The sequence below is a fragment of the Pyricularia grisea genome, assembly GCF_004355905.1.
Source record: "Pyricularia grisea strain NI907 chromosome Unknown Pyricularia_grisea_NI907_Scaffold_2, whole genome shotgun sequence".
Taxonomy (NCBI): Eukaryota; Fungi; Ascomycota; class Sordariomycetes; order Magnaporthales; family Pyriculariaceae; genus Pyricularia; species Pyricularia grisea.
The window spans coordinates 6,150,594-6,174,336 of NW_022156717.1; the positions used below are offsets into that span (position 1 = coordinate 6,150,594).

The window sequence follows — 23,743 nt, forward strand, 5'->3', positions numbered from 1 at the left end:
GAGACAGCCCCCCCCCCTCAGCCGCCAACGTACTCCATCTCGTTTGTAGGCGAGACCCCCGGCGACACGCTCAGCAACATCCTCGCGACGGGCGAGTGCACCATCAGCATGACGAGCGACTGGGTCCTGGAAGCCATGAACATGGCGTCGGTCAACGCGCCGCCGGGCGTGTCGGAGTGGGCACTGTCGGGGTTGACGCCGCGCGCGTCCGAGTCGGTGAGGCCGGCGTCGGTGCTCGAGTCGCCCTTTGCGGCAGAGTGCAGGCTGCACTCGCACCACGACATCAAGGGCGTCCGCAACGGCGGCAAGACCACGGCCACGCTCGTGCTGCTCGAGGTCGTCCGCTGGCACGTCTGGGAGGATGTGCTGGGTGAGGATGGCTGCTCGGTCGATCTCGAAGTCATGAGGCCGGTCTGGCGGGCCGGTGGGATCGTCTATGGGACTTGTTTCTCCGGGTTCGAACTGCCCAGGCCGGAGGCGTTTAGGGTGTTGAGGTTGGATGAGAGGATCAGGCGGCTGGTGGGCGAGGGTGTTGGTGTACGTGAAGGGTGAGGTAGCAGATGGAGTCCAAAGTCCCGGTGTCACGGTGATCGGGTTAGACCCTGATGGAAATACAATCATGTCGCTGGCTAGCAATAATGGCCATCTTCTACAGTTCTAATCATCATCATCATCATCCTCCTCCTCATCAGGCACCTGTCGCCTCAGAGGCCGGTAGATGACAAAGTAATACCAAAGACCCACCGTCCCTAAAGTCAGTAAAACAGTGATGACAAAGTAGATCCAGATAAACTGAGACACTCTGGCTGTTCCTTCGTCATCAGGCTTCCACTCGAAAAAGTCCATACTGAAGACAGTCTGGAAAAGGGGCCAGCGAAATGGTTATCAGTAATAATAACAAGCGCAATATTCATTATAGGGGGTTCATAGTAGACCAACTTACCGCCAGAAAAGTCCCTGGTAGAAAGACCATGGTCAATAGTGCGATGGAGCGCATGTGTTTTGAATCCCTTTTGGTCTCGAGTGCGATCTCGAGGTTCGTTTCGTTTTGCGCCTGCAACAGAAGTACTAAAATGTCAGCAAGTATACAAAATTTGGAGCTTGAACTATTCTTTATGCCACGAAAGCGAACACGAAAGTTCCTTGACCTTCCTTCTCACCCATTGCGTAGCCATAGTCATCCCATCTAACCGCATCGTGCAGTCCCTGATCCAGTCCTCGTACTCGTGCCGGATCTCATGAACTCGCCTCCCGACCCGGGAACTCATTTCCGCCATGGGCCCCTTCTCCGCCGGCGGTCCCAACGCCTCAGCCTCCTCCACCATCCTACCGAGTTGCGTGTTCCAGCTGACCAGCCCGTTTCGAAAGTAGGTCGTCTCGAGCCAAGTGTTGCGTTTCCTCATGTTGCGCTCCAGTTTCTCCATCGCCGCCGCCGGGCCCCCTCCTCCTCCTCCGTCCAGAGACTGCTGCAGGACGTCACGCTCGTAGATGTAGCTCTCGACCACCAACAGCGTCTTGTCGATCAGGCTCTTGTGCCGCTGCCGCTCCAGCTCGGCAAAGATGCCCGGCAAAAGTAGCGGGTGAGACACTGCGGCTTCCCCTTGCATCGTGGAGAGGCGCTTTATGATTTGTGCCTCGGCCTCCTGGTGGCAGCCGTACATGGTGGCGAAGGTGAGGTCGGTTTCAGGGAAGTGCGTCACCGATAGGGCCATGTCGTGGGCCCAGGCGTTTGATGAGCGGCAGTTGTAGACTTTTCCGTGTTAGTTAATTCAGGGAGATGAAGATTTTGCTTTTCTTTCAGGAGCATCCATAGCTTCTTGAACAAACAGATTTTTCGAAACAAGCTCAGCAACTCCTAGTTTCGCATACACACACACACACTATCCTTCAAGCTTACCATATGCAGGCTGCTCGGCCATATTGATCTTCTCGGCCGAAAATACCGGCACGTCTGTCCTGCTGATGACGCGGGCGATGGTACCATGGGTGTGAAAGGCCTGGGAAACGCGCCTAAAGTTGGCCTGCGAGAACGGCAGGGTCCGGACGCCGCGTCGGCCGCTCGCAGCCAAGGCCGCAGCAGCAGCCTGGAGCTCGGCGGCGTCATCCTGCAGTATTTCGTTGCCCTGTACAATCTTGGGGTTCGACACGTCCAGGACGGTCTTGGTCCTTCTCAGCTGCGTACCAACTTCGGGCGAGCCTTGCTCACGGGCCAACAGCTTGACTGGCTTCTCAGATGGGGACACCTCGGAGTGACTCGTCGCGGTAGGACGTGGATCGTCTGCTCTTGTGGCAAGCCTGAAGAAAAAAAGGAGGAAACTGTTGGTTAGTCATGGTTGCTGGCTGCAGTGTATTTCCATTTTGAGAAAAGAACCACGCCGGTCCAATCAAAACAAAATACAAATGAGAATGATTTTTTGAATGTTCTAACAGTAGTACTAAGCCTCCATTTCCAGGTGTAGCACGCGGTGGCGGCATTTCCTGCATGAGGGGAGGCAAGAATCTGTCAATAAAGGGTGTCGCTTTTGCTCAGGGGGCCCCTCCGAAAAGAGACAAACCTCCGAAAGCCATAATTTCCATTCTTTTTCCAGCTCCAGGGACGATGTCACCAGTTTGTACTGAGCAGCTCTCAGTCTTGGTTAGCAAAATGAAAATAAACAAAACAAAGAATCAGATTTGAAATTCACCTCATTACTGCCTAGCATCTGCACCACTGTGCTCTCCCTCGGCGCGTATTTGAACACTGTCTCTAGGTCATATTCGTCGATGCCCAGGTTGTCACTTGCCCAGTTCATCTCGAAGGAGTATTCTCGAATAGATTTACTAAATTTGCTTATTGATCACTGGGACCCTGGTTTGAGGTAGGATGGGTCGGGGGCGTTTTGACGTAGAAATGTTTGAAGGTGGGTGGTTTGGGGTCGGGTTATGAGCGGCCGGCAACTTAGTTCTACCCACAGTATTGGGTGATTAAATTCGCCAGAGTGACAAGAAATTTCTTGGCTTTTGCTGAGGTAGATGGAGGTGGTCTGGGGAGTTGATGCAGAGGTGGCGCAGCCAAGCCGACCTAACTGGGTGCGTTGTGCATGTGGCACATCGATAACAATGGAAAAAAAGCGAAAAGAAAAGAAAAGCATGGTTCAACTCAGCACACATTCAGCCTCATGTTGTCCCGTTTTACCATTATACACCTGCTATAAGCTCCAGGCTGCTGTGTTTGTTGTTATGTGAGAACATCCAAGGCAGAATTGTTCTGCTTGTATTCGAAGCTCGCGGGCGCTGGACATTTGTCCAGAAAAACGGGGGCTGCAGTATTGCTGCATGTTCACATCTGCAGTGAAACGTCCCCTCGGGAGGCCCAGCATTTCCTACATCGGGATCAGTACAGTAACCGGAAGCGGGCGCCCTCTTCTGTCGGCGACTGCTAAGAATCGGGATCAAAGCCGTACACAGCTCCGGTTTTCAATCCGATTTCTGCAGGAAAAATATATCATACAGAATAGAAATCCATGAGACGCATTCTGACATAATTCGATTGATTGATGAAGGAGTTTATCACAGATGTTGAAATCAGTCAAACTCATTATGGTGGGACTGCAAATGTGCAAATTTTTGGCGGGTGGCAGATGTATGGTATGTATTATGGAGGGTAGGGTAGGCTGGCAGGCGACGCAGCAGTGAGCACAGCCGGACACCTGTAGTTATTTCCCAGGGCCTCCCCTCGGATGCCTTTTTCTTTTCTGGTTGTTTGGTTGTCCGCCAAAGCGCACCAACGAAAACACGAATATATTCAAGGGAGTGTCCCTGGCCCATCATCTCACAAACTTGCTTTAAGCTCTTATATCAAAAAGCTTTGTAAAGCAGATAACGGCTTCATAGGAAAACACCAAAACGACCAAAGCAGCCACGCCTTCTAAATCATCAAGTATGGTGAAGAACTTGCCCCCGCCCACCAAGATGGTGATGATTCAAGCTCGCTATGTCGACGAGCAGCCTTTGAGGGACTTTCTCACTGCCTTGTTTGACACCCAGTACACAATGATCGTAAGTTTTTCTTTTCTTTTTTCCCCTTCTTTTTTCATCACAAAACCCTCGCTCATGATTTCTATCGATTGATTCTAAGTTCTAACAATTAATTCTTCTTTACTCCAGCACACGCGTGGCTATTTCCAATGTATGCTTCCACGAGGTCTCAAAAAGGTATGAATTCCCTAATTATACTTCATTCCTCTGGGAAGGGCATATAAAGATACTGCCTTCAATGAGATATTTATGTCATGATCCAAAAACTAATAACTTGCTTCTCAACAGCGAGAGCAGAGAATACTCAGCGAGACAGTCAAGGTCGAGAATTACCATGAGCCGTGAAGTCGGTGGAAGATATCGAATATTGGGTGATTGGGGCAAGATTGCTTTTACTTGAATCTTTGATTGGATTTCGTTTGTCGATATTCGTTGATATGAAATTACAAGTTCATTCCTTAAACCTTTTAGTCACTTAAAGTGAGATCAGAGTATCTTTGTCGCAATTGGGAGTTATTAAGTAGCGGCCTTTGAATAATAAGCTCAGCTGAAGGCTGAGCTGATGAGCACAATATAACCACTTGTCACCCTCACTAAGCCCTCTGAGAAGATGCATCTCTGAATACAATCGCCCAAATATTAACAATACAACTAGGAAAAGGGAGCATATCGTTGATGCGCTCGTATAATAGGCGTGCTAGTATAGTTTACATGAAAGCTTGTCACGGCTGCAGGCTTCAGTTTAATTTGAACTTGGAATACTGTTAACAGGACCAGATTAGGATTCCATCTCATCAGGGCTACCGTCCACTGTAGTATCTGGACCCATCAATCTTCGCCGCTGATCCTCAATAGCAGACTTGTTATTCTGATGGTAACATGTCAAATGGGAAATGACAGGTTGCGGTCGTTCGATTATAGTTTGCTGCCACAGAGAAGGCTCCTGCGCATAGGCAGGCTCCTCAAGTACTCTCCTGTGCATTGTTTTGATCCGCAAGTCAAGACCAGATGACCGAATTCTTTCCTGGTGAATGACACAGAGCATTTGGCCATGAATGAGATCCAGCAACTCGTGGATGTACCAGGTACAACTCTGGTTTCTGTGCAGCTTTTCAATGTACTAATGAAGACACATTTTAGCTGCTTTGCCCTCAAAATCAAACATACCAACCATTTCTTTTTAGAGACAAGGGGGTTATAGTGAACGAACCTCAAAGACACTCTCCTTGACGGTGAACTCGCAAGCTTCCCCCTCACCACGTCTCTGAATGTTATAGAACAAGTCCATACCACCATAGTCCAGGAACCGCGAGGTTCTGGACGTGACGAAACCGGCCCGGCCCCTCGTCCCCTCGAGTAGCCAGCTCGCCATCTCCAAAAAGACACAGCCGAGCGTCCATACGTCAAAGGCACGTGTGATCCTCCCTTCCGCCATGTCGCACTCGGGCGGCCGGTACGTCGGCGTCTGCGGCAAGCCCTGGTTGGGCACGTTGGACCGGCTGACCTCGCTGTGGACGGCCGAAGCCCCCAGGTCCGTGATGACCAGGATCCCGCGCGCCGGATCCTCCTCACCCGCAGCGGCCCATTCCGTGTCCCCACGGAACCACAATATGTTTTGTGGCTTGAGGTCCCCGTGCCGCCCGTACATCTTGCCGTCCGGCCCCGAGACCTCCAGGAGTTCCCGACGTCGGCCGGTCGGCTCGTGGATGACGTATACAGCTTCGGCCAGGCCTCGCAGCTGTGCGGATACCCATCGGATAAAAGCAGGATAGGTCGGGCTGCCGAGCCGCTCGGGGGGTTTTTGGTTCCAGTAGTCGTCCAGGTCGAGGTCTGCGCAAGGGAAGATGAAGTGGTGGCGGCTTTGGTGTGTAAATGTGGCCAGGAGTGTTACGAGGTGCGGGTGTTGGATGCCGCCGAAGCGCTTGAGCATCTCGAGCTCCCTACTGAACTCTGCTGCTGCGTTCTTTTTGCGCAGGGACTTTACGGCAAAGAGCCTGGCGTCAGGCCTGGGATCCGAGGCTATCTGAATATTGATTTTGCTTGTTAACCAAGTTTCTTTTTTAATTTACACGCAACATGCAGAGGAATGAATCCCTCCTTGGAGTCGAGGCATACAATAGTGTCCAAGCCATCAATATCAAGCGAGTCCACCTCAATCTTGACTCTCCTGACAACGCCGCTACCTCCTTGGTCTCTGCCCAGAATAGTACCCTGCTTCCCCTCGTAATTCCCGTCGTCCCTCCACGGCAGAACCGCCTCCTCGGGTAAGTCGTAGTGCGGCACCGTCTCCCTAGTCTTGCGGAACGAGAAGCACGGGGTGATCAACTTCCACTGGAAGCTTTTGAGGTGCTCGAGCTCGTGGGGCCTGAACCAGTCGCTGGACGAGACATGGGGAGGCCGGCCGAGCCGCATTAACGACACGCTGCCGTTGTTATTTACGATATCCAGAGGAAGACTGTCGTCGCAGACACCGTGATCGACAAAAGCCCGGATCAAGCCCGGCTTCTCCTGGAGGACAAGCAGTGCAAAGATGCGCAGGTAGCTTTTTGGGGCTACGGTGGTGGTGTTTTTGAAGACGGAAACATCACCTCCCCTGAGCGTGTTGTCTGCTGCATCATGCTTCAGCCACCGCCCAACGTCCGAGGCGGACTGGTCGCCTATGATGGCCTCGCAGAGGCCCGACGCAGAACCTGGATCGATGGCGGCACACCGCTCCAAACACGCCTGGACACGTTCCCGATTCAGCACGCGGCGGAGCAGCTCGTAGGGCCAGAACCCATCATCCTCTCCATCGGCGCGTCTCGTGCGTCGGAACCGGCGAAGCAGCTGCTCCAGACCCGAGTACGGCTCATCCTCATCAGGGAAGAGGGAGGTTGGGGTTCTGGACCTGCCGGGCGGGCTGAAGCTGAGCGATTCAGACCGCCAGGTGCTGCCATCAATCAGGATGCGGAGGCCCTGGGGTGAATTGTCCCTCTGGCCTGACCATTGCTGCACACTACTTGGGGGTTGAACACCGTGGCTTACTTTTCTTCTTTTCATCTTTTTTTCTCTCTCAGTACCGATATGTCGTACTATAGGAGCTGCTTTGTCATGGTGGGCTTCTCTGCACATTCAGAACTGCTTTGCGATTTTTTCTCTTTGTTCAATCAAAAGTGGATATAAAACTTCCCATGGAGGCCTCCATCCAAGCTAATTACTACATTTTGACGATCCATCCCGCGCCCGCCCGTACAGATTGCAGAAGGGGTATAGTTGGCGACTTGCTTTAGATAGGAAAGGCTGAGAGCTGCTCTACGTACAACAATGAAGTGTGAACGTGCGTAGATATTTTTTATTCTATAAACATACTGGGGGCTGCAAGGTGGTGCACACAAATGCAACAAAATATCGCACTTTTATGCAATCTGTGCCGTATTACATGCAATATTTTTTTATTAACAGAAAAGGATTGCCGGTAAAGGGGGTAGCACACCCAAGCTCAGACGGTGGTTGCTTCATATTCGGAGCACAACCGCCGACATAAGCCCCAGGATCTGCTGATACTGTACTTCGTACATAATCACCTTACTCTTTTTGATGCAAGCCATCGGCGCCTAACATCATCTTCGACCAATGACCCCCCAGCTTCTCAGAGGTCCACACACACTCAGCTGCTTGATGGCAAACATAGCCCCTCCCTCTCCCAGTTTGTTGAGGAATGCTCCCTGTCTGACTGTCTTGCTCTGATTCCATTCTTCATTCGGCTCTCCGTTTGGCCTGGGCTTCGTTCCATGCCGCCATGTTGGGATAAATATCATCGAGACGTGGATGGTTTTTGTAATATGTCTCATGATTGATTTCACAGACCCCGTCAAGCTTGGACTTGTTTTCCTTGTGCTCGTCGCAATAGTCTCGATTGCAAAGTCGGCATCGCTGAGTGGGAGCAGGTAGTCGGTTTGCGTGCTTGTGAGGCGACCCCGTCCTCATTCGTTCGCAAACGTAACAATCAAGGCGTGGCATTATGAGGTAGTTTTGACGAATGCAAGCTGAACTTGGCGTCTAGAACTTAGAAAAATATACGGAAAGGATAAGGGGCAAGGAAAATGGCCTTTTCTACTTTTTTCTTCTTCTTTGATTGCGCTGTGAATACGGTGACAAATGACCCGATAGCCTGATAGATATATAAATTTGATCCATGAAAGTGGCAGGTATAGGAATTCGCAACCACCAAAGGGACCTGACCCCGGAAATTGTGCGGTCTACATACTCTATATACATGTATTCCTTTCCTACGCTGGCCAAATTGACACTTTCCATACCGGCTGTTTGGGTAACGACGCAGTTTTGTATCACGCAATGCATCCTACCACCAACAAGATGAAGAAAAAAAATAAGCCTAGAGGCCCTCCATCGGCGACGGCCAAGGGGGACAAATGTGTAATTACTGTACCTAATCCCACCTATATGCGGAACTGTTGGGCCGGGGCTTTATGGGGTTTGGGCCATCAGCAGTACTCCGTACCAGTGGAAGTTTTTGCTCCCGACTATAGCTACCGACCGACAATGCCTGACCCACTCACACAAAAAGCAGGAAAGATGACTTGGGTGGCTGGGGTGGTAAGTGTGATTGACCTAGATGGGCTCGGCTCTGACGCAATGGTTGGTACACTTGTGACACACACCAATTCCTCCAAATCCAAGTTCGCACCGCCTCTGTGCCTCTCCCGGACGTATTTCAGCGGACCTCACTCAGCCGCAATTCGCTGGGTTTCCCGCCGCAATCTACCGGTAAGCAAGAGGTTTGTGTATCTTGAAATAATTGCGATTTTACTTGATTGGTCAAACTACGACTCGAGGAACAGGGGATCATTCGTCTTTTCCAATTTTTCTGCCTTGAGAAACTCCCGCCCTCAAATCTCAATCATTGTGGCCCCCACAATGCCAGCGGTCTTCGTCCCTACCTGAGTAGCCCAAGTCAGGATTGCGGTCGGTCTGCGGGAAAACTCGTTCGTTGGGATTTATGCTTTCTGATTTTTAATTTATTTTTTATTTTTTATTTTTTTTATTTCTTTTGTAAATTCAAGTTTATATCGCTGTTATGTACATGTGAAGCTTCGAACCGGTCATTTCGCGACTCGGCGCCAAATTGGAAAAAAAAAGATGAGAAAAAGCTCGTGAAGTTGAAGACGGCAAACCCAGAATCATCACCCGTAAACAAAACATGCCATGCATCATGATTTCCTGCCCCAAACTCCTAGTCTCTTGTACTTTTGCCATGTTTCCATTGAAATGGTTGTATCTATGGACATGGCTGCACCCTATGTGATTGCTTTGGACTCCTCAACGCGCTCTTCCGTCGTGAAGAGGACCTGTCGGACTTGATTTTTTGGTAATGGCGAGCAACGGCCCACTGACAATGAGAGAGACAAAAAAAAAAAAAAACCATTTTAGTAGCAGTTCACCAGGAATGAACAGGGAAACGAAGGGGGAACATACCATGTCTATATCTTGATCAGTCGTGCTGCTTATGCTGTAGGCGTTGCTACAGACTTGAATGTCGAAGCGTGTCTTGTCTCCTAGCACCTCCTCCAATGCGAGTATCAACAGCGCCGTGTCGGAGACGAACTTTGTCGGGAGAATCTTGGGATCAGAGCCCCTTCTTGATCTTTGGTAATGATTCTCTGCTGCTGTTGAGGTGCCCATTGCAAAGGGAATATCCGAGTGGTAATGTAGTCAGACGAAATAGATAGTGGTTTAGAATTTGGCGGGTTGTTTTTTGTCCTTTGTGTTGACGTGGATTCTGATGGGGTTTACGAAGCTAAGAAAACCATCAAATGCCTTCAATTATAAGAAAAACTTTGCTTGAATCTCGAAACAGTTGTAGGGCTGACATGGAATTGAAAGAAAGGAATTTAGTTGGTTGCCTACTGAGCGCAGGTGACAGGATGCTCTGTAGATATTGTCAGCACAAAGTCACAGAGCAGGGCTGAGGAAGCGACCCCGACCCAAGGGATTACTACAAGGGAAAGCCACGGCAAAGGCAACGCCATGTGGCAGTGAGGGAAGTTGGGGGTATCGAATTAAGAGCCAATGCCCCACCTATTCCAAAAGTCACCTCACATCAGCAAGCCATTGTTTGACTGATTTCAACTAACAAAACCATGGAAAACCATCCTCGAGGCGTATTAGTTCTCTTTCTCTCTCTTTTTTTCTTCCCCATCTTTTTTTCTATCCCGGCTTGTGAGACTTCATAACGACCTGAAAATATTCATGCATGATATCCTGGTAAGGCGTTCACGGCCCGTAAATCGTACCAATTGCCTGCATCTAGTCTAGAAGCCAGATTTTCCCGAGCGGTGTCCCCGCCAAGACTTGATCCGAAAAGTTGATAAAAATACGGGTTTCACCCAATCAGAGGTAGCTGGTCCCAGGACTCTCACCACATCCCCTCTTTATAACCTGCAGGCATTCTTCTTCCTTCTGAATGTCAAGCGACAGAATTCCTATAAACAATCCGACAGTCATCACGACCGATGCAGTTTTGGTTTCGAAGAAAAGATGACAAATAAAAACCCCTCCCTCCTCAAGTCGTGAGTCTACGGATACACGGCGAGAAAGTCTGCCTGCTGACTCCCAGATAAATGGAATGAAGAAGAAGGATCATAAAGGGACTAGAGAAAAGCCCTCGACATGCCTGACGACCGTGACCACACGGCCCATGCCGTAAAGCTGGTGTGGTTGCAACCAGCGTGGCCCGTTTATCTAAACCCAATCAGAATAAAGGTCATCCAAGGTGTTGACGCCCAGGTCCTGCAACTAGTTCTAATGCATAGGTATATAGCCTGGCCTTCCCAAGCAGCCATGGTGGGGTGGGGACAAGATAAACCGGACAACAACACCATTGGGCAAATTGTCCCAAACACATGTGTTTGGCTTCAACTCGCAGTTTGGAAAGCCGGACATCTTCCTCCATACAAAAGATGCAATTGATCAAAAAGATTGCGCTTAAACCGTAACGGTGACTTTATACGAGTTTCTATTTTTGTTGATTTTCCATTCGGTTTGGGAACTTTATTTGTTGCAACAGTTTGGTGTCCGCGTTATTCTGTCCCCCCCTTCTGTCTGGGCACCAGCAGCCCAGAAACGGGATATTGTTTAATGATTTGGAGCGATGCTAGCCACGGTCAGAATTCACTGCAGCTGATCATCGATGGCCTTCATCGTGATTCGCTGTGGTCCTTGCCTACAGGTACTCGGCACCATAATTTCATGTGCTGATGCCGGAAGTCGGAATTATTTTTCGTGGACTGGTTGATCAAACATGCATTCAAAGAGGTTAATTTGTTGCAATCACTTCCAATTGTCCAATCCTTTTTTTCACAAGGAAAAGTTCAGTAAATCGTGGAGCCTGGGAAATATTTACGATACTTCCTAGCACAGATACTTGTGAGGATAACCTGCAAAGATACTTTTATCTTTGAGATTTGGGGGTTAGACAAGAGGCTTTTCATCATCAAGCCGCAATCACACCCACCACATACCTTACCCCGATTTGCAATGCCATTTCGATATTCTGCAGACCCCCCACTCCTTGGTGGCCGGAGCATGTCCTCCACAATTTGTCCCCTATAAGCAGGGAAGACTCGATGTCTCGATGTACAGCTGCTGCGCCTTGCAAAGAGCCGCAAGACGGTCTCTCCGAGCGCATGCCATGTCCCCCAAGCAGTTACCGACGACTTGGGTGATTGGATGCAAACATGGCGGGGCCTGCAAGATATCCAGATGCAGATACCGTTCCGAACCGAAAAGACAAGAGAGTTTCCTTGTCAACTTATTCAAAGTCTTTGTCAAAGTTGTACTCGACCATCATTCATAATTGTATTAATTCCTTGACTCATAATCCCTTTACTCTACTCTCAATCTCAATCTTCGAGTCTCAAAAGCAGTAGGGCCACTGATTCGAGTCACCAGAAGGCCAGTCTCGGCAGGGGCGCAACTCTTATACCGTTATACGACTGGTGGTTCGTGTAAACCAAACAACCCAAGTGGCAAAGCAACCACCAAGTCTTGTCTCAAAAAAAGTAAGATCAAGTGACTATCCGGCAAAGACACTTATTTTGAACCATGACACCCGAGGCCATGGATTGACTCTTACTTATACCAGCTCGCCGGCGTCACCGACCCGTAACACCCAGGCGTGACCCCGATGCCGCCACTCACACGGTCTCGATGTTGGACTAACTCGAACACGAGCCCGTATCCCTTGCATTACGCCACTCCGCCACCAGCAACCGCGACCAGCGCCGAAGACAGCGACCAAAGGGAGCGCCTTGAAAACCTCCTGAGGAGTGCACAGGTCCCCTCCAAATGGACCGAAGCTCCGGGTCGGGAATTCGTCCCGTCCAAGAAGCTGGAAGAGCTGGTAACGAGGGACGCGGTCAGGGCCGAGCTAGAAGCCGGCCCGACTCAATTCACGCGCCGGAAGCTGCAAAAGATACTTGGTGCGGTTTGCGGAACTCCAAAGGACCCGCAGCGCGCGTCCGCCCGGCGGTTGTTTGCCATCCTCGTCCTGATCGGGGAGGCGGCACTGATCGGCGGCGTCATAGAAGAACGCATCACCGATGACCATCTCCCGCTCCTGTATACTCGCAGCCACCGCGGTGCGCCCAAAGTACTATGTAGGAGAGCGCCGCGTGGACAAGATCCAATCGTGTGCCAGAGCCTCGCCCACCTTCCGGCACGGGACCAGGAGGCGTTTGAGTCAAAGCAGTATACCATCCACGTGCCGTCGTTCCGGTTGAGTTCCGCCTCTGCGCCCGAGATACAGCACTTGACGCTAGACTGGGACATGATGCTGCCGTTTGTCAGCGACGAGGACGCGGCCGAGGATGAGTACGGGTTCGCCGCCGCGTTTGCGGCGCAGCCAAGAGTCGGCCATGGGGACTCGGCAGCGTCGTCGGGTACGCGGACGGGGGGTTTTGGTGAGGTCCGCAAGATCAGGATACATCCTCAGCAGTACAATTGTCAAGATTTCCCGGTCTGTTTTTCCCTTGAGTAGATAGATGTATAAGTTGGCGCCATGATTTTGCTGACTTAATAACTCATGTCATATCCTTGCTCGTTTGACATACACAGACATCAGAAAGCAGCAACAACTGCTTTGCTCTAAAGATCCTAAAGGTCAACACGCGCAAAGAGGTTTTTGCTCGGGAAAGGACGAGCCTGGAGCGTCTCATGGCAAGCCCCCACGCAAACATTGTCTGCCTCCTGGGGACTATGGAGCGTCAGAGTCCTCACTTGGGGAACAGCAGGTACTACTTTATCTTCCCCTGGGCCGACTCCAACCTGCACGACTTCATCACGACCAAGCACCCGAAACTCTCCAGCCTGAGTAGAGACGTGGCGCTGGTGAGGTGGATGGCGCGGCAGATGCTAGGGCTGGCCGAGGCGCTCAAGCTCGTGCACCGGACCGAGGGCGTGGGCGCGGTGGACACGAAGAAGACGCACGGGCGGCACGGCGACATCAAGCCGCAAAACATCCTCTGGTACCGCGGGGTCGGAGACGATATGGGCACGCTCAAGCTCGCCGACTTTGGCGCGGCCGAGTTCCACTCGGAGCACTCGGTCAACGTCCAGGCCGAGCTGGCGCAGCACTCACCCACGCACCGGGCGCCCGAGCACGACACGTCTGCGTTCGTCACCCCGCGCGTCGACGTCTGGTCGCTCGGCGCCGTCCTGCTCGAGCTCGTGGTTTGGTACATGTGCGGGTACCAAGGGTGGAAGGACTTTACCAGAGCGAGGTCGGAAGAGGACGACGGCGTGAATGTGGGCAGGATGATCCAGCTGGACAAATATTTTAATGTGGTCAGACGGGATGGCATTCCTAGGGATGCGTTTGTGAAGGAAGCTGTGCATAAAGTGAGTGACGTGATTTTCTTTTGCTTCCTTTTTTTCCCCTCTTCTTCAGAAGAGAGAGAGAGAGAGTTCCTTCATGTTTTCGTTCCTTTCCCATCATAGCAACTGACAAAGTTTGCATACTACATTTACTCAGCAAATATCAGACCTTCGAGACCACGGACTATGCAGCTCATACTTCGCCAAGGTTCTCGACATAATTGAACAGAAAATGCTCATCATTCCATTCAACGACCGCATATCATGCAGGGATCTCGTTCGCAAGTTCCAGACCCTCAGCCGAAAATGTCAAGACTCAGAACCCTTCTGTACTGAACCGCACTATCGTATCACCGCCGCAATGAGCGCCACCCCGACATCCAGCTCATCCGCCCCGAGGACCCCTGAGGAGCGGCCCGGTCTCTCAGAAATGGGATCCAACTTCAGCAGCGTTCCGAGCCAGCCACCAAAAGCTGAAGTCTGGAGTCTTTCCCCGTTGGTCGGGGGCTACCAGACCCCCATGACTAGCAGGGAAAACACGCAGGAGTTTGACGTGCTGTTCACCGAGCAACCAGAAACCTGCGACACGGCCCAGGGCGCAGTCAAGGCCCCGCTGAGGAAGAGCGATAGCGTGCCCGAGGATGGACGGCAACACAACGTGCCGCCCAAGGGGGCTTACCTGTCAACGTCTACTGTAAACTGCTCACGGCCAACGAGTAAAGTCGCCACGTCCTTCTCAAGTCTGAGGAATGAGCTTACCGTGGATGGGTGCTTGTCGTTGAGCTCCGGTAGGAAAAGGACTAACAGGGAGATGTTTGAGGATGAATACAGACCACGGAAGATCGTGAAACGACTAACAAAATGACTAGTTTTGTTTTGATACCCCCCTCATATAGCGATGACGTGATAATTGTGTCACGTTTCCCGTTGATGCTTTTCCGGGAACATATAAGTCAAGCACTCGGGCGAACGATGCAATGCATTCCCTCCGTGATGCCATTCAAGGGTATGAGGTCTAATTCTAGACTCATACCAGTGCTAGCGATACTCTCAAATGCCCTGTTGTATCTGATATTAACTTTAAAGTCTCCTGACTCATAGCTTCGGTGTGTTATATCCTAGCGCAGGTCATGAACTCTCAGCATGCCTGAAAACCTAGAGTCGTATGCGCCCTGCCGTCCGGGGATCGCGAGGTCGGCATATCCCAAGTCGCTCGCATCCTTGGCAAGCCATGTCCTTCTCAGAATCTCGTCATGTTGAACGGTACGAGAACTCTACCGCTGCCGGTGAAAAATTAATGACTCCATGCGATGATGGAGGTCCATCTGACATCCACATCCACATGATATTCATATCATGAGACACTTGTAAAAAAAAAAAAAAAAAAAAAAAGAAAAAAAGACAGGAAAGCAATAAACACCAGCTGTTACCTCAAGAGAGATTTTACCTTTTTTTTTGTTTAACCCGCACGCTTTGAGAAGAAAAAAAAATAAAAGAAATCATAAAGTAAAAACACCAACCCTCTCCAAGCATCATATGCCGCCCGGCTTTCGCAAGCCAGCACTACTCCTCGCCGTGTGGCCAGACGAGGGTGGCTTCGGCCTGATGCTCAGCGACGGCGATCCTCCCCTCTCCCGGTGGTGCAGCACGACCCACTCGTGCCGGACGTCGGTCTCGACCGTCTTTTGTATCCCGGTCCAGGGCTGGTTCTCGGCGTGGGTGTGATCGCTCGTGACGGTGGTGCGGAACGTCGTCCACGGCCACCAGTTCATGTCGGGGGTCCAGTTGGCAGGCAGCGGTTGCTGCTGCTGTCCTCCCGAGCTGCCGCCGCCGCCGCCGGAGGAGCCTAAGCTGTTGAACGAAGAGACCGGTTCCGAGCCGAAGCTGCCGCCGGGTTCCGGATCATCCCACGTCACGTTCATGTCGAGGTCCTCGCAGATCCCATACGCCGCCGCGCTGCTGTCGCTGGGGTAGAGGATCTTGCACAGTACCTCGGAGATGGTCATGACGGTGAAGACTTTGACCATGTGCATGGTGGGCTGGAATAATATGTAGCTGTGTGTGCGCGCGCGCGCGTGTGTGTGTGTGTAGGGGGGCCGTGTTAGTCAGGGCGTGCAGTACGCTTGTGTTTACGTTTTCCGCTAGGGTGACTTACAAATATCTATTCGGCAATGACAAAGCGACGACGTTTATTACCTACATGGCCCCACGAACCCAAACAAGTCAGAAAAAAAATGCATATCCATGACTAGGGTAGGCGGCTAAAATTTTTAAGGGGTCCTGAGGGGGGGAAAAAAAGCGACTAGCGGGGCGTTAGGAGTTTTGAACCTACATCCGTCAGCGTCAAGATGGAAACCAAGGCCAGGATTTTCCAAAAGCAGTCGGCCCAGTAATTCAAGCCTTTTGCCGTGTCGCGTCTCCGCTTGGCCAAGAGGGCTAGGTAGCCACCCAGCATCCCGTTCACGAACAGGCACTCAATCGACATGATCTTGATCCAAATCCCGTCCAGGGTCAAGAAGGTGTTGTTCACCTGCAGCTGGGCTGGTATCCAGATGACGTAGATGGACATGAGCATGAGCATCTGCGTCCCGACGACAGTCCACTTGATCCTAGCGGCTCGGCGAGGGCAGGGGATGAGGAACTTGAGTATGTGTATCAGGATGTTGACGTTTAGTTGGACCTGGTTTTTTTTTGTATAGAGCGACTGTGTCAGTTGAATCCTGAACTATTACCAAAGGAGAATAAAAAAAAACAGAAGTGGAATAGCCACAAACTTGAATAGTTATTGCAGAGACTTTCGCGTGACGTGCCGAATATCGTTAGCGAAACGTGAGAAGATTGCATTCCAGGCAGAGACATCGTTCGCCTAAGAGATTCAATGGGGTCGAAAGAAGTTGAAAGTACCTAGCCCAAAGAACAACCAAAAGCTCGTCTCGATCTTTCCGGAAAGGAACAGCCACATGACAACGACGCTGACGATGGAGACGATCCAAACCCCCCACACCATGACGAGGTACTCGTTTGGCCTGAGCGACCGTGCCCAAAACCAATAGGTCTGGTACATGAGCTTGACGAGGGTGAAGCACGTCACGGCCGTGAAGAAGCCAATAGTCAGCAGCGCGAGCCGGACGGAGGCGTCGCTGGGTCCATCGTCGTGATACCACGGAGGCACGAGGAAGCCCGGCATGTCGCCGTCCTCACCGGTCGTGTGGTTATCGTGCGGGCGGCTGCGGCGCGTCTTTGGCTGGTGCGGGAGCGGGTCTCTGCCTTTACAAAGTTGACATATGCTGTCGAGTGCGTCGCCTGTGCTGCTTCACGCAGGGCTCTTAACATTTTCCTCCCATCAATGTTATCGGGATGGGAGCGGTTTTCTTCTCTCTTTTTTTTTTCTCTTTTTCTTGATCTTTTTGTCTGTGGAGTTTCCGGCTCTTCAAAGATGAAGTTTGGGTAAGTTCCAAAACAACAAGGGAATTGTGGTCAATCCAGGTACAGCCCCCAAAAAGAACAACCCCTTGGTAAAGCCAGAGCGAGCTTGACTAGTTTTAGTCGAGCCACTCCTAGGCTCAACGCATGAGCTGGGAGGTAAAAGGGCCAACGACGGCCAACGATGACCCCTGAACAAAGTAAAGTTTGACGCCAAAGCTACACTTTGGGGATCGAGGCCCGGTGGCTGTGAGGCGGGAATAACAGTCTTGCAACTCGATCCTTGGGACGTATACGCTTCGTATTTCGTTTCTCACCTCAGATTCTCGAGTCATTCGCTTGCAATGTTGATAGATAAAAGTCATACTGTCAGCCATCGGAGGAGATCCTGATTCAACATTTGAAAAGCTTAAATGTGGATAACAGCCGTCTTTTTCTTCCACGGGGGTCTGACCTTTGCAATCCCAGGTTTTGTAAAACAAACATTGGATGTGCAGGGTGATTTGGGGCCTTTTGATGACCGTGCCAATCTTGATCCCCAATCCCACTTTTTTTCTTTTTTGTCTCTGTTGTAGTTGAGACGAAATCCACTTGTCTTCACGGTGTATCACTTAGCGCCGTGGCTTTGAGACTCTCGTCCCATGAACGGAACAATGTCTGTGAGACCTGCGTATCTTTTACAGTGTAAACTGCTAGTGCGTCTTTACAGTTTGTTTCGTACCTCGGCCAGAACGCTTGCGTTGGGCAGACTGCCTGTCAGGGTACTCTCCCTTCCCCCACGGATCTGTAAGCCGAGAGCCACTCATACAATAACACCTGCTTTTCATTTGAAAGATACTTAACAGCTAACAAACAAAGTCAAAATCAAACCAAGACAAAGCAGCATGAAAGTTAACGTCATTTCTGGAATAATTCGTCGAGCATTTGACGGAAAGCATCATGAATCATCCAGTAGACTTCCCGCCTTTGTTTTTTTTTTTTTTTCCTCCGGGACTTACCGAGGACGAACCCTCTGTGCCTTTTGCCGCGAGTGCATGCACATTTGTCCAAAAGTTTTCGAGGACTTGGGAGCCATACTAGTTCTAGCTAACACTAAATAGTTAGTGTCTTACCTACCAGAACTAATACGCCGACGACACCTATGACTGGCCCGTACCGAGCCAACGGAGCCGCATTATGTAACGGTTTTGCACAAAACTCAAAAATACACAAGGCCTACAGAGATGAAAGCCAGTAGAAAAAGAGACAAAAAAAAAAAGACAGACAAAGAAGAGAAACCTATGCGCCATGTCCTTGACCCCTGAAAGAACGCCCCAGACCTACCCTGTAGCTGCGAATGATATTCTAGCCCCACTTCTTCTGTCAAGTACGCGCCTTCAATTGGTTGGTGCTGGAGAGATCCTTATACTCCACATTATGCACGTGGTGGCCAAGGTATGCCAGTTGAGATGAATAGGAATCGAAAAACATCCCCCCCCTTTTCTGTAACTAAACTAGTCTGGAGCTGGAATAGTATTAGATGTATATCAAATTCAGCTCAAGTCTGAACTTGATCAAAGCCCGATTTCGAAGCACGTCGAAATATTTTACCACTAGTACGGATGGATGATTTTGCAAACCCAGGTGCAACCCAGAACGGTGGTTGGTCTCTCACCATGTACGGAACAAATTCCAAATTGTGCTATCTAGACTAGTTCTAGTAAACAGCCGACCAGTCAAGGGCAGGTAAGTGAGCACGAGGGGCATCATGAACGAACCAACCCTTGAAATGGGTAAATTTCATACATTATGCAATCTATCGTATATATAAATGTAGGACTATGAAGATCCCAGGAGCCACATACTTGGAATTACATTTACGAGGGAGCCAATGAAAACAATTTTCAGATGTGTAAATATACGATAGGCAACTGCCAAAGAAAAAAAGAAATGGAGCCGACAAGGTAAATCCCAGCAAAAAAAAAGAAAAAAAAAAGAAAGAAATAAAGAAAAAAAGAAACTAAGTTTGAGATTTGCTCCCTTGGGACAGATGCGATTGTTTTAGGTGTCAATGAAAAATTGGCCGATCTCCGATACCACAATTCCGTGCATGAATAAATTGAAAATTCGACATCCCGAGACGGGGGACTAGTCTGCCCCCAAGCCAAATAAGGACTTTAAGGGTCCTTTTGGACTTGGTTGCTGAACTCAGCGACCACCGGGGCTTGCCCCTCTTAACCACTAAACGGTGCAGTCTGTGTGCAGGGCTTGGCGGTGGCTGTCTCCGAAGAAGTGGGATTTCTTTTTTTTTGGTGGGGACTGCCGCCCGCCGTTCCCCGTCAAATTAATGTCATCATTAGAAATCCCGGAGGAGAATTTTGGAAACTGATGACGAACCGTGGGTCAATAAAAGTCTTCTTTATTTTTTTTCGCCTAGGGAGCTTGACCTGCATCATAATCTGGGGTTGGTGCGTATGGAATTTTGCGGAAATACTATGTTGCGGCTTTACCCAAGAGTAGAGTATGACAGTTGTGTTGTCAGCACCTTAGTCAAAGAATACCATTATTACAAACAAGGATATTTTGCATCTACAATCTAGTTCTAGATAGTCTAGTTCTAATCCTGTTTCGGTCATCAACACACAAACCCTCGCTCTTTTTTTATACCCCTTGCTCAACCCGTCCCGCACCACACACCTCTCGCTTAAGATGCTTACCTATACTTACCAATTTCAGGAACCCATCGCGGACATGGGTTCTTGGCCCCGTCCTCCACCGCCGCCGGCGCGGTAGGGCGGCTGGAGCGCACCGAATGGATGCGACCCCACACGGCGCTGTGTAATGCGATTGCATTGTTGTACAAGCCATTACCTTGCCGCCTGGGCGAGGCGAGTACGGTCAGTATACGCGTGTTGAACGATGTTACAGCATCAACATATCTTGCATTGTTTTGCTAAATGGGCAAATATTTCACCCTAGTTGGCTCCTTGGATACGGCTTCGGAGACAAGTATAAGTAGAGGGCTTTCGGTCCAAGACGTAGATGCTGTTTTTCCTTCTCTCCTCAACCCACGGGCTCATACTCCAGCATTCTCGCGCTCCTCTGAACATCCAGTCATAATTTGCTAGTCACTTCATTCCTCCAAGGAAGACTTTCATCTCGCCAATCATCATGTTCAGCCTCAAGTCTGCCGTCACGGCCGCCCTGCTCGCCGTGGGCTCTCTGGTCAGCGCTGACTGTAAGACTTTCCCCTTCATTATAACCTCTGGTCTCTCATAGACGGACGATAACTGACTATATCCCAAAACAAAGCGTTCCCCTTTGAGCGTCTCAACAAGAATGACTCCGTCTTGATCATTCTCGACATTCAAGTCGGTCTGTACCAGCTGGCACGCGACTTTGACCCTACTCTGTACCAGCAGAACATCCTGGCCCACGCTGCTCTGGGCAAGGTCTTTGACATCCCAACCATCATCACCACGTCCGCCGAGACCGGTAAGCTTCTTTCCTCTCTTGTTACTATCAGCTGCATCCCGTTCAAGTAGAAAAAAAAGGACAGACTCGACTAACACAACCCCCTTTCAAAACAGGCCCCAACGGCCCTACCTCCAAGGACATTCTGAACATGTACCCCAACCACACCATTGTCAAGCGCAACGGTGAGGTCGACGCCTGGGACAACGCCGAGTTCCGCGCGGCCGTCGAGGCCACGGGCAAGAAGCAGGTCATCCTGGCCGGCATCGTGACCGACGTGTGCACCACGTTTGCCGCCCTGTCCCTGCGCGACGCCGGCTACAGCGTCTGGGCCAACATCGAGGCCTCGGGAACCACCACCGCCCTGATCCGCGACGTCTCCAACAGCCGCATGGAGCGCGCCGGCGTCCAGATGGTCTCGCTCTTCAGCATCGTCTGCGACCTCATGCGCGACTGGCGCGAGACCCCCGGCGCCCTCGAGCTCCTCCCCTGGCTCGACAGGTACATGCCCGCCTACGGCTACCTGGCTCGCGGCCACGTCGCTGCTGTCAGGAACGGTACCATCATCCCTGGCACCGAGAACCTCCAGTAAAGGATGGAGGGGTAAAAAAGTGAGCTTTTTTTTTCTGCGCTCGCCCGGTGGACTTTTGTTAGATGCGGGTTTTTCTTTCTGTTTGGAGGAAAATAACAGCGGTACATAAATAGACTGGGGGATATAAGGGATGGGAGAGATGGTAAAAGAGAAGAGTACTTGGTCTGGGAGTGGCGGATGTTGTGAGGTTGACAGCCTAGGCTTGTTACTCTCGCAGCTCCCCCGTCACTGCCCAGATGAGCTCGTGTATATTCATGAGTGGATATCCGATTGACTGCCGAGGGCATTGCTATCCAGGCAGCTGACAAACTACATAGAAAAAAAAAACGCAAAGTTTCTTGCATAATCGGGACCTTTTTGAGAAGCGGATAGAAGTGCTGTTTGTTACATTGTTTTGGGCAAAAGCACGGTACTCGAAACGGAAAGCAAAAAGTCCTAGTGAAATTGGACAGTAGATTAAAAAGAAAAAAAAAAAAGAAAAAAACAAGCAGCGGTTGAGATTAACTCCTGCCAAGTAACGTCAAAAGTCGTCGCCGGGATCTTGGCGGGACCAAAGCCATGGAACGGATGAAACGGAGACCAGCCCCGACAGGTACGGAGGTGGCATCTGAAGCGCACTGCATTGGAAGGGGCTAACACCATGAGCTGAGGGAACAAAACAACAACGAGCTCAAACAATGCTTTTGTTTCAACGCGAAAACCTCATACTGCATGGATGTTTCCGCCTAATATTGCTATTCTGCTTTTTATTAATTGTTGCTATTGGTTGCCGCCTTCCTTTTGTTGTCAGCCGCGGCGATCCCGAGAGCCTTTACGGACCCGGGTCCGATGTGGGTCCTTTGTGATGCAGCATTTTCTAGCCCATCACGTCGTTACCCTACAGCTGATCGCATAAATCGAGACAAGAAAGTGAGTGTCCCTCACCAAAACCCTTTTCCCGTTGGGTACCTTGACCTATCGTCAAGATTCTACATCGGTTTGATCCCCATGGCTCTCATCGCCAAACAACCGCCGTGGCGATCCGGCCTGTCCAACTCCTAATTTGCGCCTCATTTCAGAGCTACCTACAATGTTTTTGCACAGGTGCTACAGGTAGATGGGGTTTCCACATCACCACCATCAGCCCTGGTTCCCTCCCATAATTCTCGACCAAATCATGGGCCACCACAACAGCTGAACTCGAGAAGGATGAGAACACCCTCTTCAGGTAGCAAAAAAACCGTCAGGTCGGCCTTTTGCAGGCGCACCGGCTGCGGCCATTATAGCGGTCGCAAAAAATTATAGATGACTGCCATTACTCTCCTCCAACATGTCTTTTTTTCTTGAGAGCGAGCACACTTGCGACGTTCGGTGCTGAATTGTCGCCTTTTCCCTTGTATTCTGCTGCTTTCTTTTGTCTTGAGTACATGGGCCATTCAATCCAAAGTTACAAGCGTTTGGGGACTTTTTTTTTTTTTCTTCTTTTTTTTTACACGAGCGATTCGACAGCCAACGATATGGAAGAGCCAAGGCGACAATATAATTACTTCGCGGGTCGGATTCCGGGCCATGCTGTTGTACTTCTGCAACTCCCAAACATGGGATCGTTGGCTGCAGCGTCTGGCACGCACAGCGGCTGTCAGGCTTTCATCGATCGAATGATCCTTGGAACCACGACCTCGTATTCTCCGTGGCAGTATCAAGGCTCCAATCACTCGCATTCTTGATCATGGAAACAATACGTGGTTTTCTTACAGCATCGATGCATCCTTTGGTACACGAATGATTACTCCTTCGTCAAACTGAAGCATCAAGGTGAGGGTGGCGCCTTGTCGGTCCTTGGATCTTGGACTAGATCTGCCAACCGTACCGACAACTCCAGATGCCTCATTCAACGTTTCTTATGCAGCATTAAGAGTGATTTTCCTCGATGCGAAATCTTTTATGACAAGAACTTCAACTGCTAGCCTTGGCTTCTCAAAGCTTGTACAGAGATTAGCTTCTAAAAGAGGCAGTGCACATCGTGGAGATTGTTTCGATTCCTAGGAGGTGAGGCCGAGGCGCTTTCGGCAGATAACTTCTCCTGTTTTGGCTCATGGGTACAGTTCAACTCGATCTTCCCAGACCAAACAAAGCAATCCGCTATTTCCAATACGCTCTGCATTGGTCAAGGAAAACACTTCCAAGACAAAACAAACTACGCCTCATAATAACGCGACAAACGGCAGCAGCATATAAGCAGTAGGATAGGCAAGACGAAGTCCTTGGGCTCCTTCAGGGAGGACTCGAATTCGCCAAAACCGAGCTGAGTGAAGGGGGCTGTTTGAACGTCGTTACGCTGGGCGAGTTAGGACCAATGCACTTTGAAGCAGGAGATACCGAAAAGGGAATGTGTATTTTTGAACG

At 50.4% G+C, this 23,743-nt stretch overlaps 7 protein-coding genes across 7 annotated transcripts in view; 3 read left to right on the forward strand and 4 right to left on the reverse strand.

Moving 5' to 3' along the window:
- PgNI_04401 (uncharacterized protein) overlaps positions 1-552 on the forward strand; it is a gene marked incomplete at both ends in the record, with an annotated part of 1,072 nt that extends 520 nt beyond the window's left edge. Inside the window, one exon of the mRNA XM_031124448.1 lies at positions 22-552. Within this exon, the coding sequence (XP_030984410.1) occupies positions 22-552 (531 nt within the window). The remainder of the gene's footprint in view (positions 1-21) is intronic.
- A 105-nt stretch (positions 553-657) lies between these two features.
- PgNI_04402 (uncharacterized protein) lies at positions 658-3,549 on the reverse strand (the record flags this gene model as incomplete). The annotated part of the gene is made up of 7 exons (XM_031124449.1): positions 3,491-3,549; positions 2,685-3,362; positions 2,429-2,615; positions 1,898-2,295; positions 1,161-1,750; positions 944-1,054; positions 658-858 (listed from the first exon to the last, which is right to left on the reverse strand). The coding sequence occupies exons 3-7, from the start codon at positions 2,482-2,484 to the stop codon at positions 658-660; spliced, it is 1,356 nt and encodes a 451-aa protein (XP_030984409.1). The 5' UTR covers positions 2,485-2,615; positions 2,685-3,362; positions 3,491-3,549.
- Positions 3,550-4,795: 1,246 nt separating this feature from the next.
- On the reverse strand, positions 4,796-7,109 carry PgNI_04403 (uncharacterized protein; the record flags this gene model as incomplete). The annotated part of the gene is made up of 4 exons (XM_031124450.1): positions 4,796-5,137; positions 5,228-6,040; positions 6,133-7,012; positions 7,090-7,109. 4 exons carry the CDS (start codon positions 7,107-7,109, stop codon positions 4,796-4,798), a joined length of 2,055 nt encoding a protein of 684 aa, XP_030984408.1.
- Positions 7,110-9,314: 2,205 nt separating this feature from the next.
- On the reverse strand, positions 9,315-9,699 carry PgNI_04404 (uncharacterized protein; the record flags this gene model as incomplete). Its single annotated transcript, XM_031124451.1, has 2 exons — positions 9,315-9,365; positions 9,493-9,699. The coding sequence occupies 2 exons, from the start codon at positions 9,697-9,699 to the stop codon at positions 9,315-9,317; spliced, it is 258 nt and encodes an 85-aa protein (XP_030984407.1).
- A 2,503-nt stretch (positions 9,700-12,202) lies between these two features.
- Positions 12,203-14,755, forward strand: PgNI_04405 (uncharacterized protein; the record flags this gene model as incomplete). Its single annotated transcript, XM_031124452.1, has 3 exons — positions 12,203-13,033; positions 13,132-13,914; positions 14,048-14,755. 3 exons carry the CDS (start codon positions 12,203-12,205, stop codon positions 14,753-14,755), a joined length of 2,322 nt encoding a protein of 773 aa, XP_030984406.1.
- A 667-nt stretch (positions 14,756-15,422) lies between these two features.
- On the reverse strand, positions 15,423-17,077 carry PgNI_04406 (uncharacterized protein; the record flags this gene model as incomplete). Its single annotated transcript, XM_031124453.1, has 4 exons — positions 15,423-15,929; positions 16,223-16,570; positions 16,665-16,684; positions 16,795-17,077. 4 exons carry the CDS (start codon positions 17,075-17,077, stop codon positions 15,423-15,425), a joined length of 1,158 nt encoding a protein of 385 aa, XP_030984405.1.
- Positions 17,078-19,786: 2,709 nt separating this feature from the next.
- On the forward strand, positions 19,787-21,358 carry PgNI_04407 (uncharacterized protein; the record flags this gene model as incomplete). Its single annotated transcript, XM_031124454.1, has 4 exons — positions 19,787-20,189; positions 20,272-20,530; positions 20,605-20,787; positions 20,883-21,358. Exons 2-4 carry the CDS (start codon positions 20,464-20,466, stop codon positions 21,356-21,358), a joined length of 726 nt encoding a protein of 241 aa, XP_030984404.1. The 5' UTR covers positions 19,787-20,189; positions 20,272-20,463.
- Between the last annotated feature and the right edge of the window lie 2,385 nt (positions 21,359-23,743).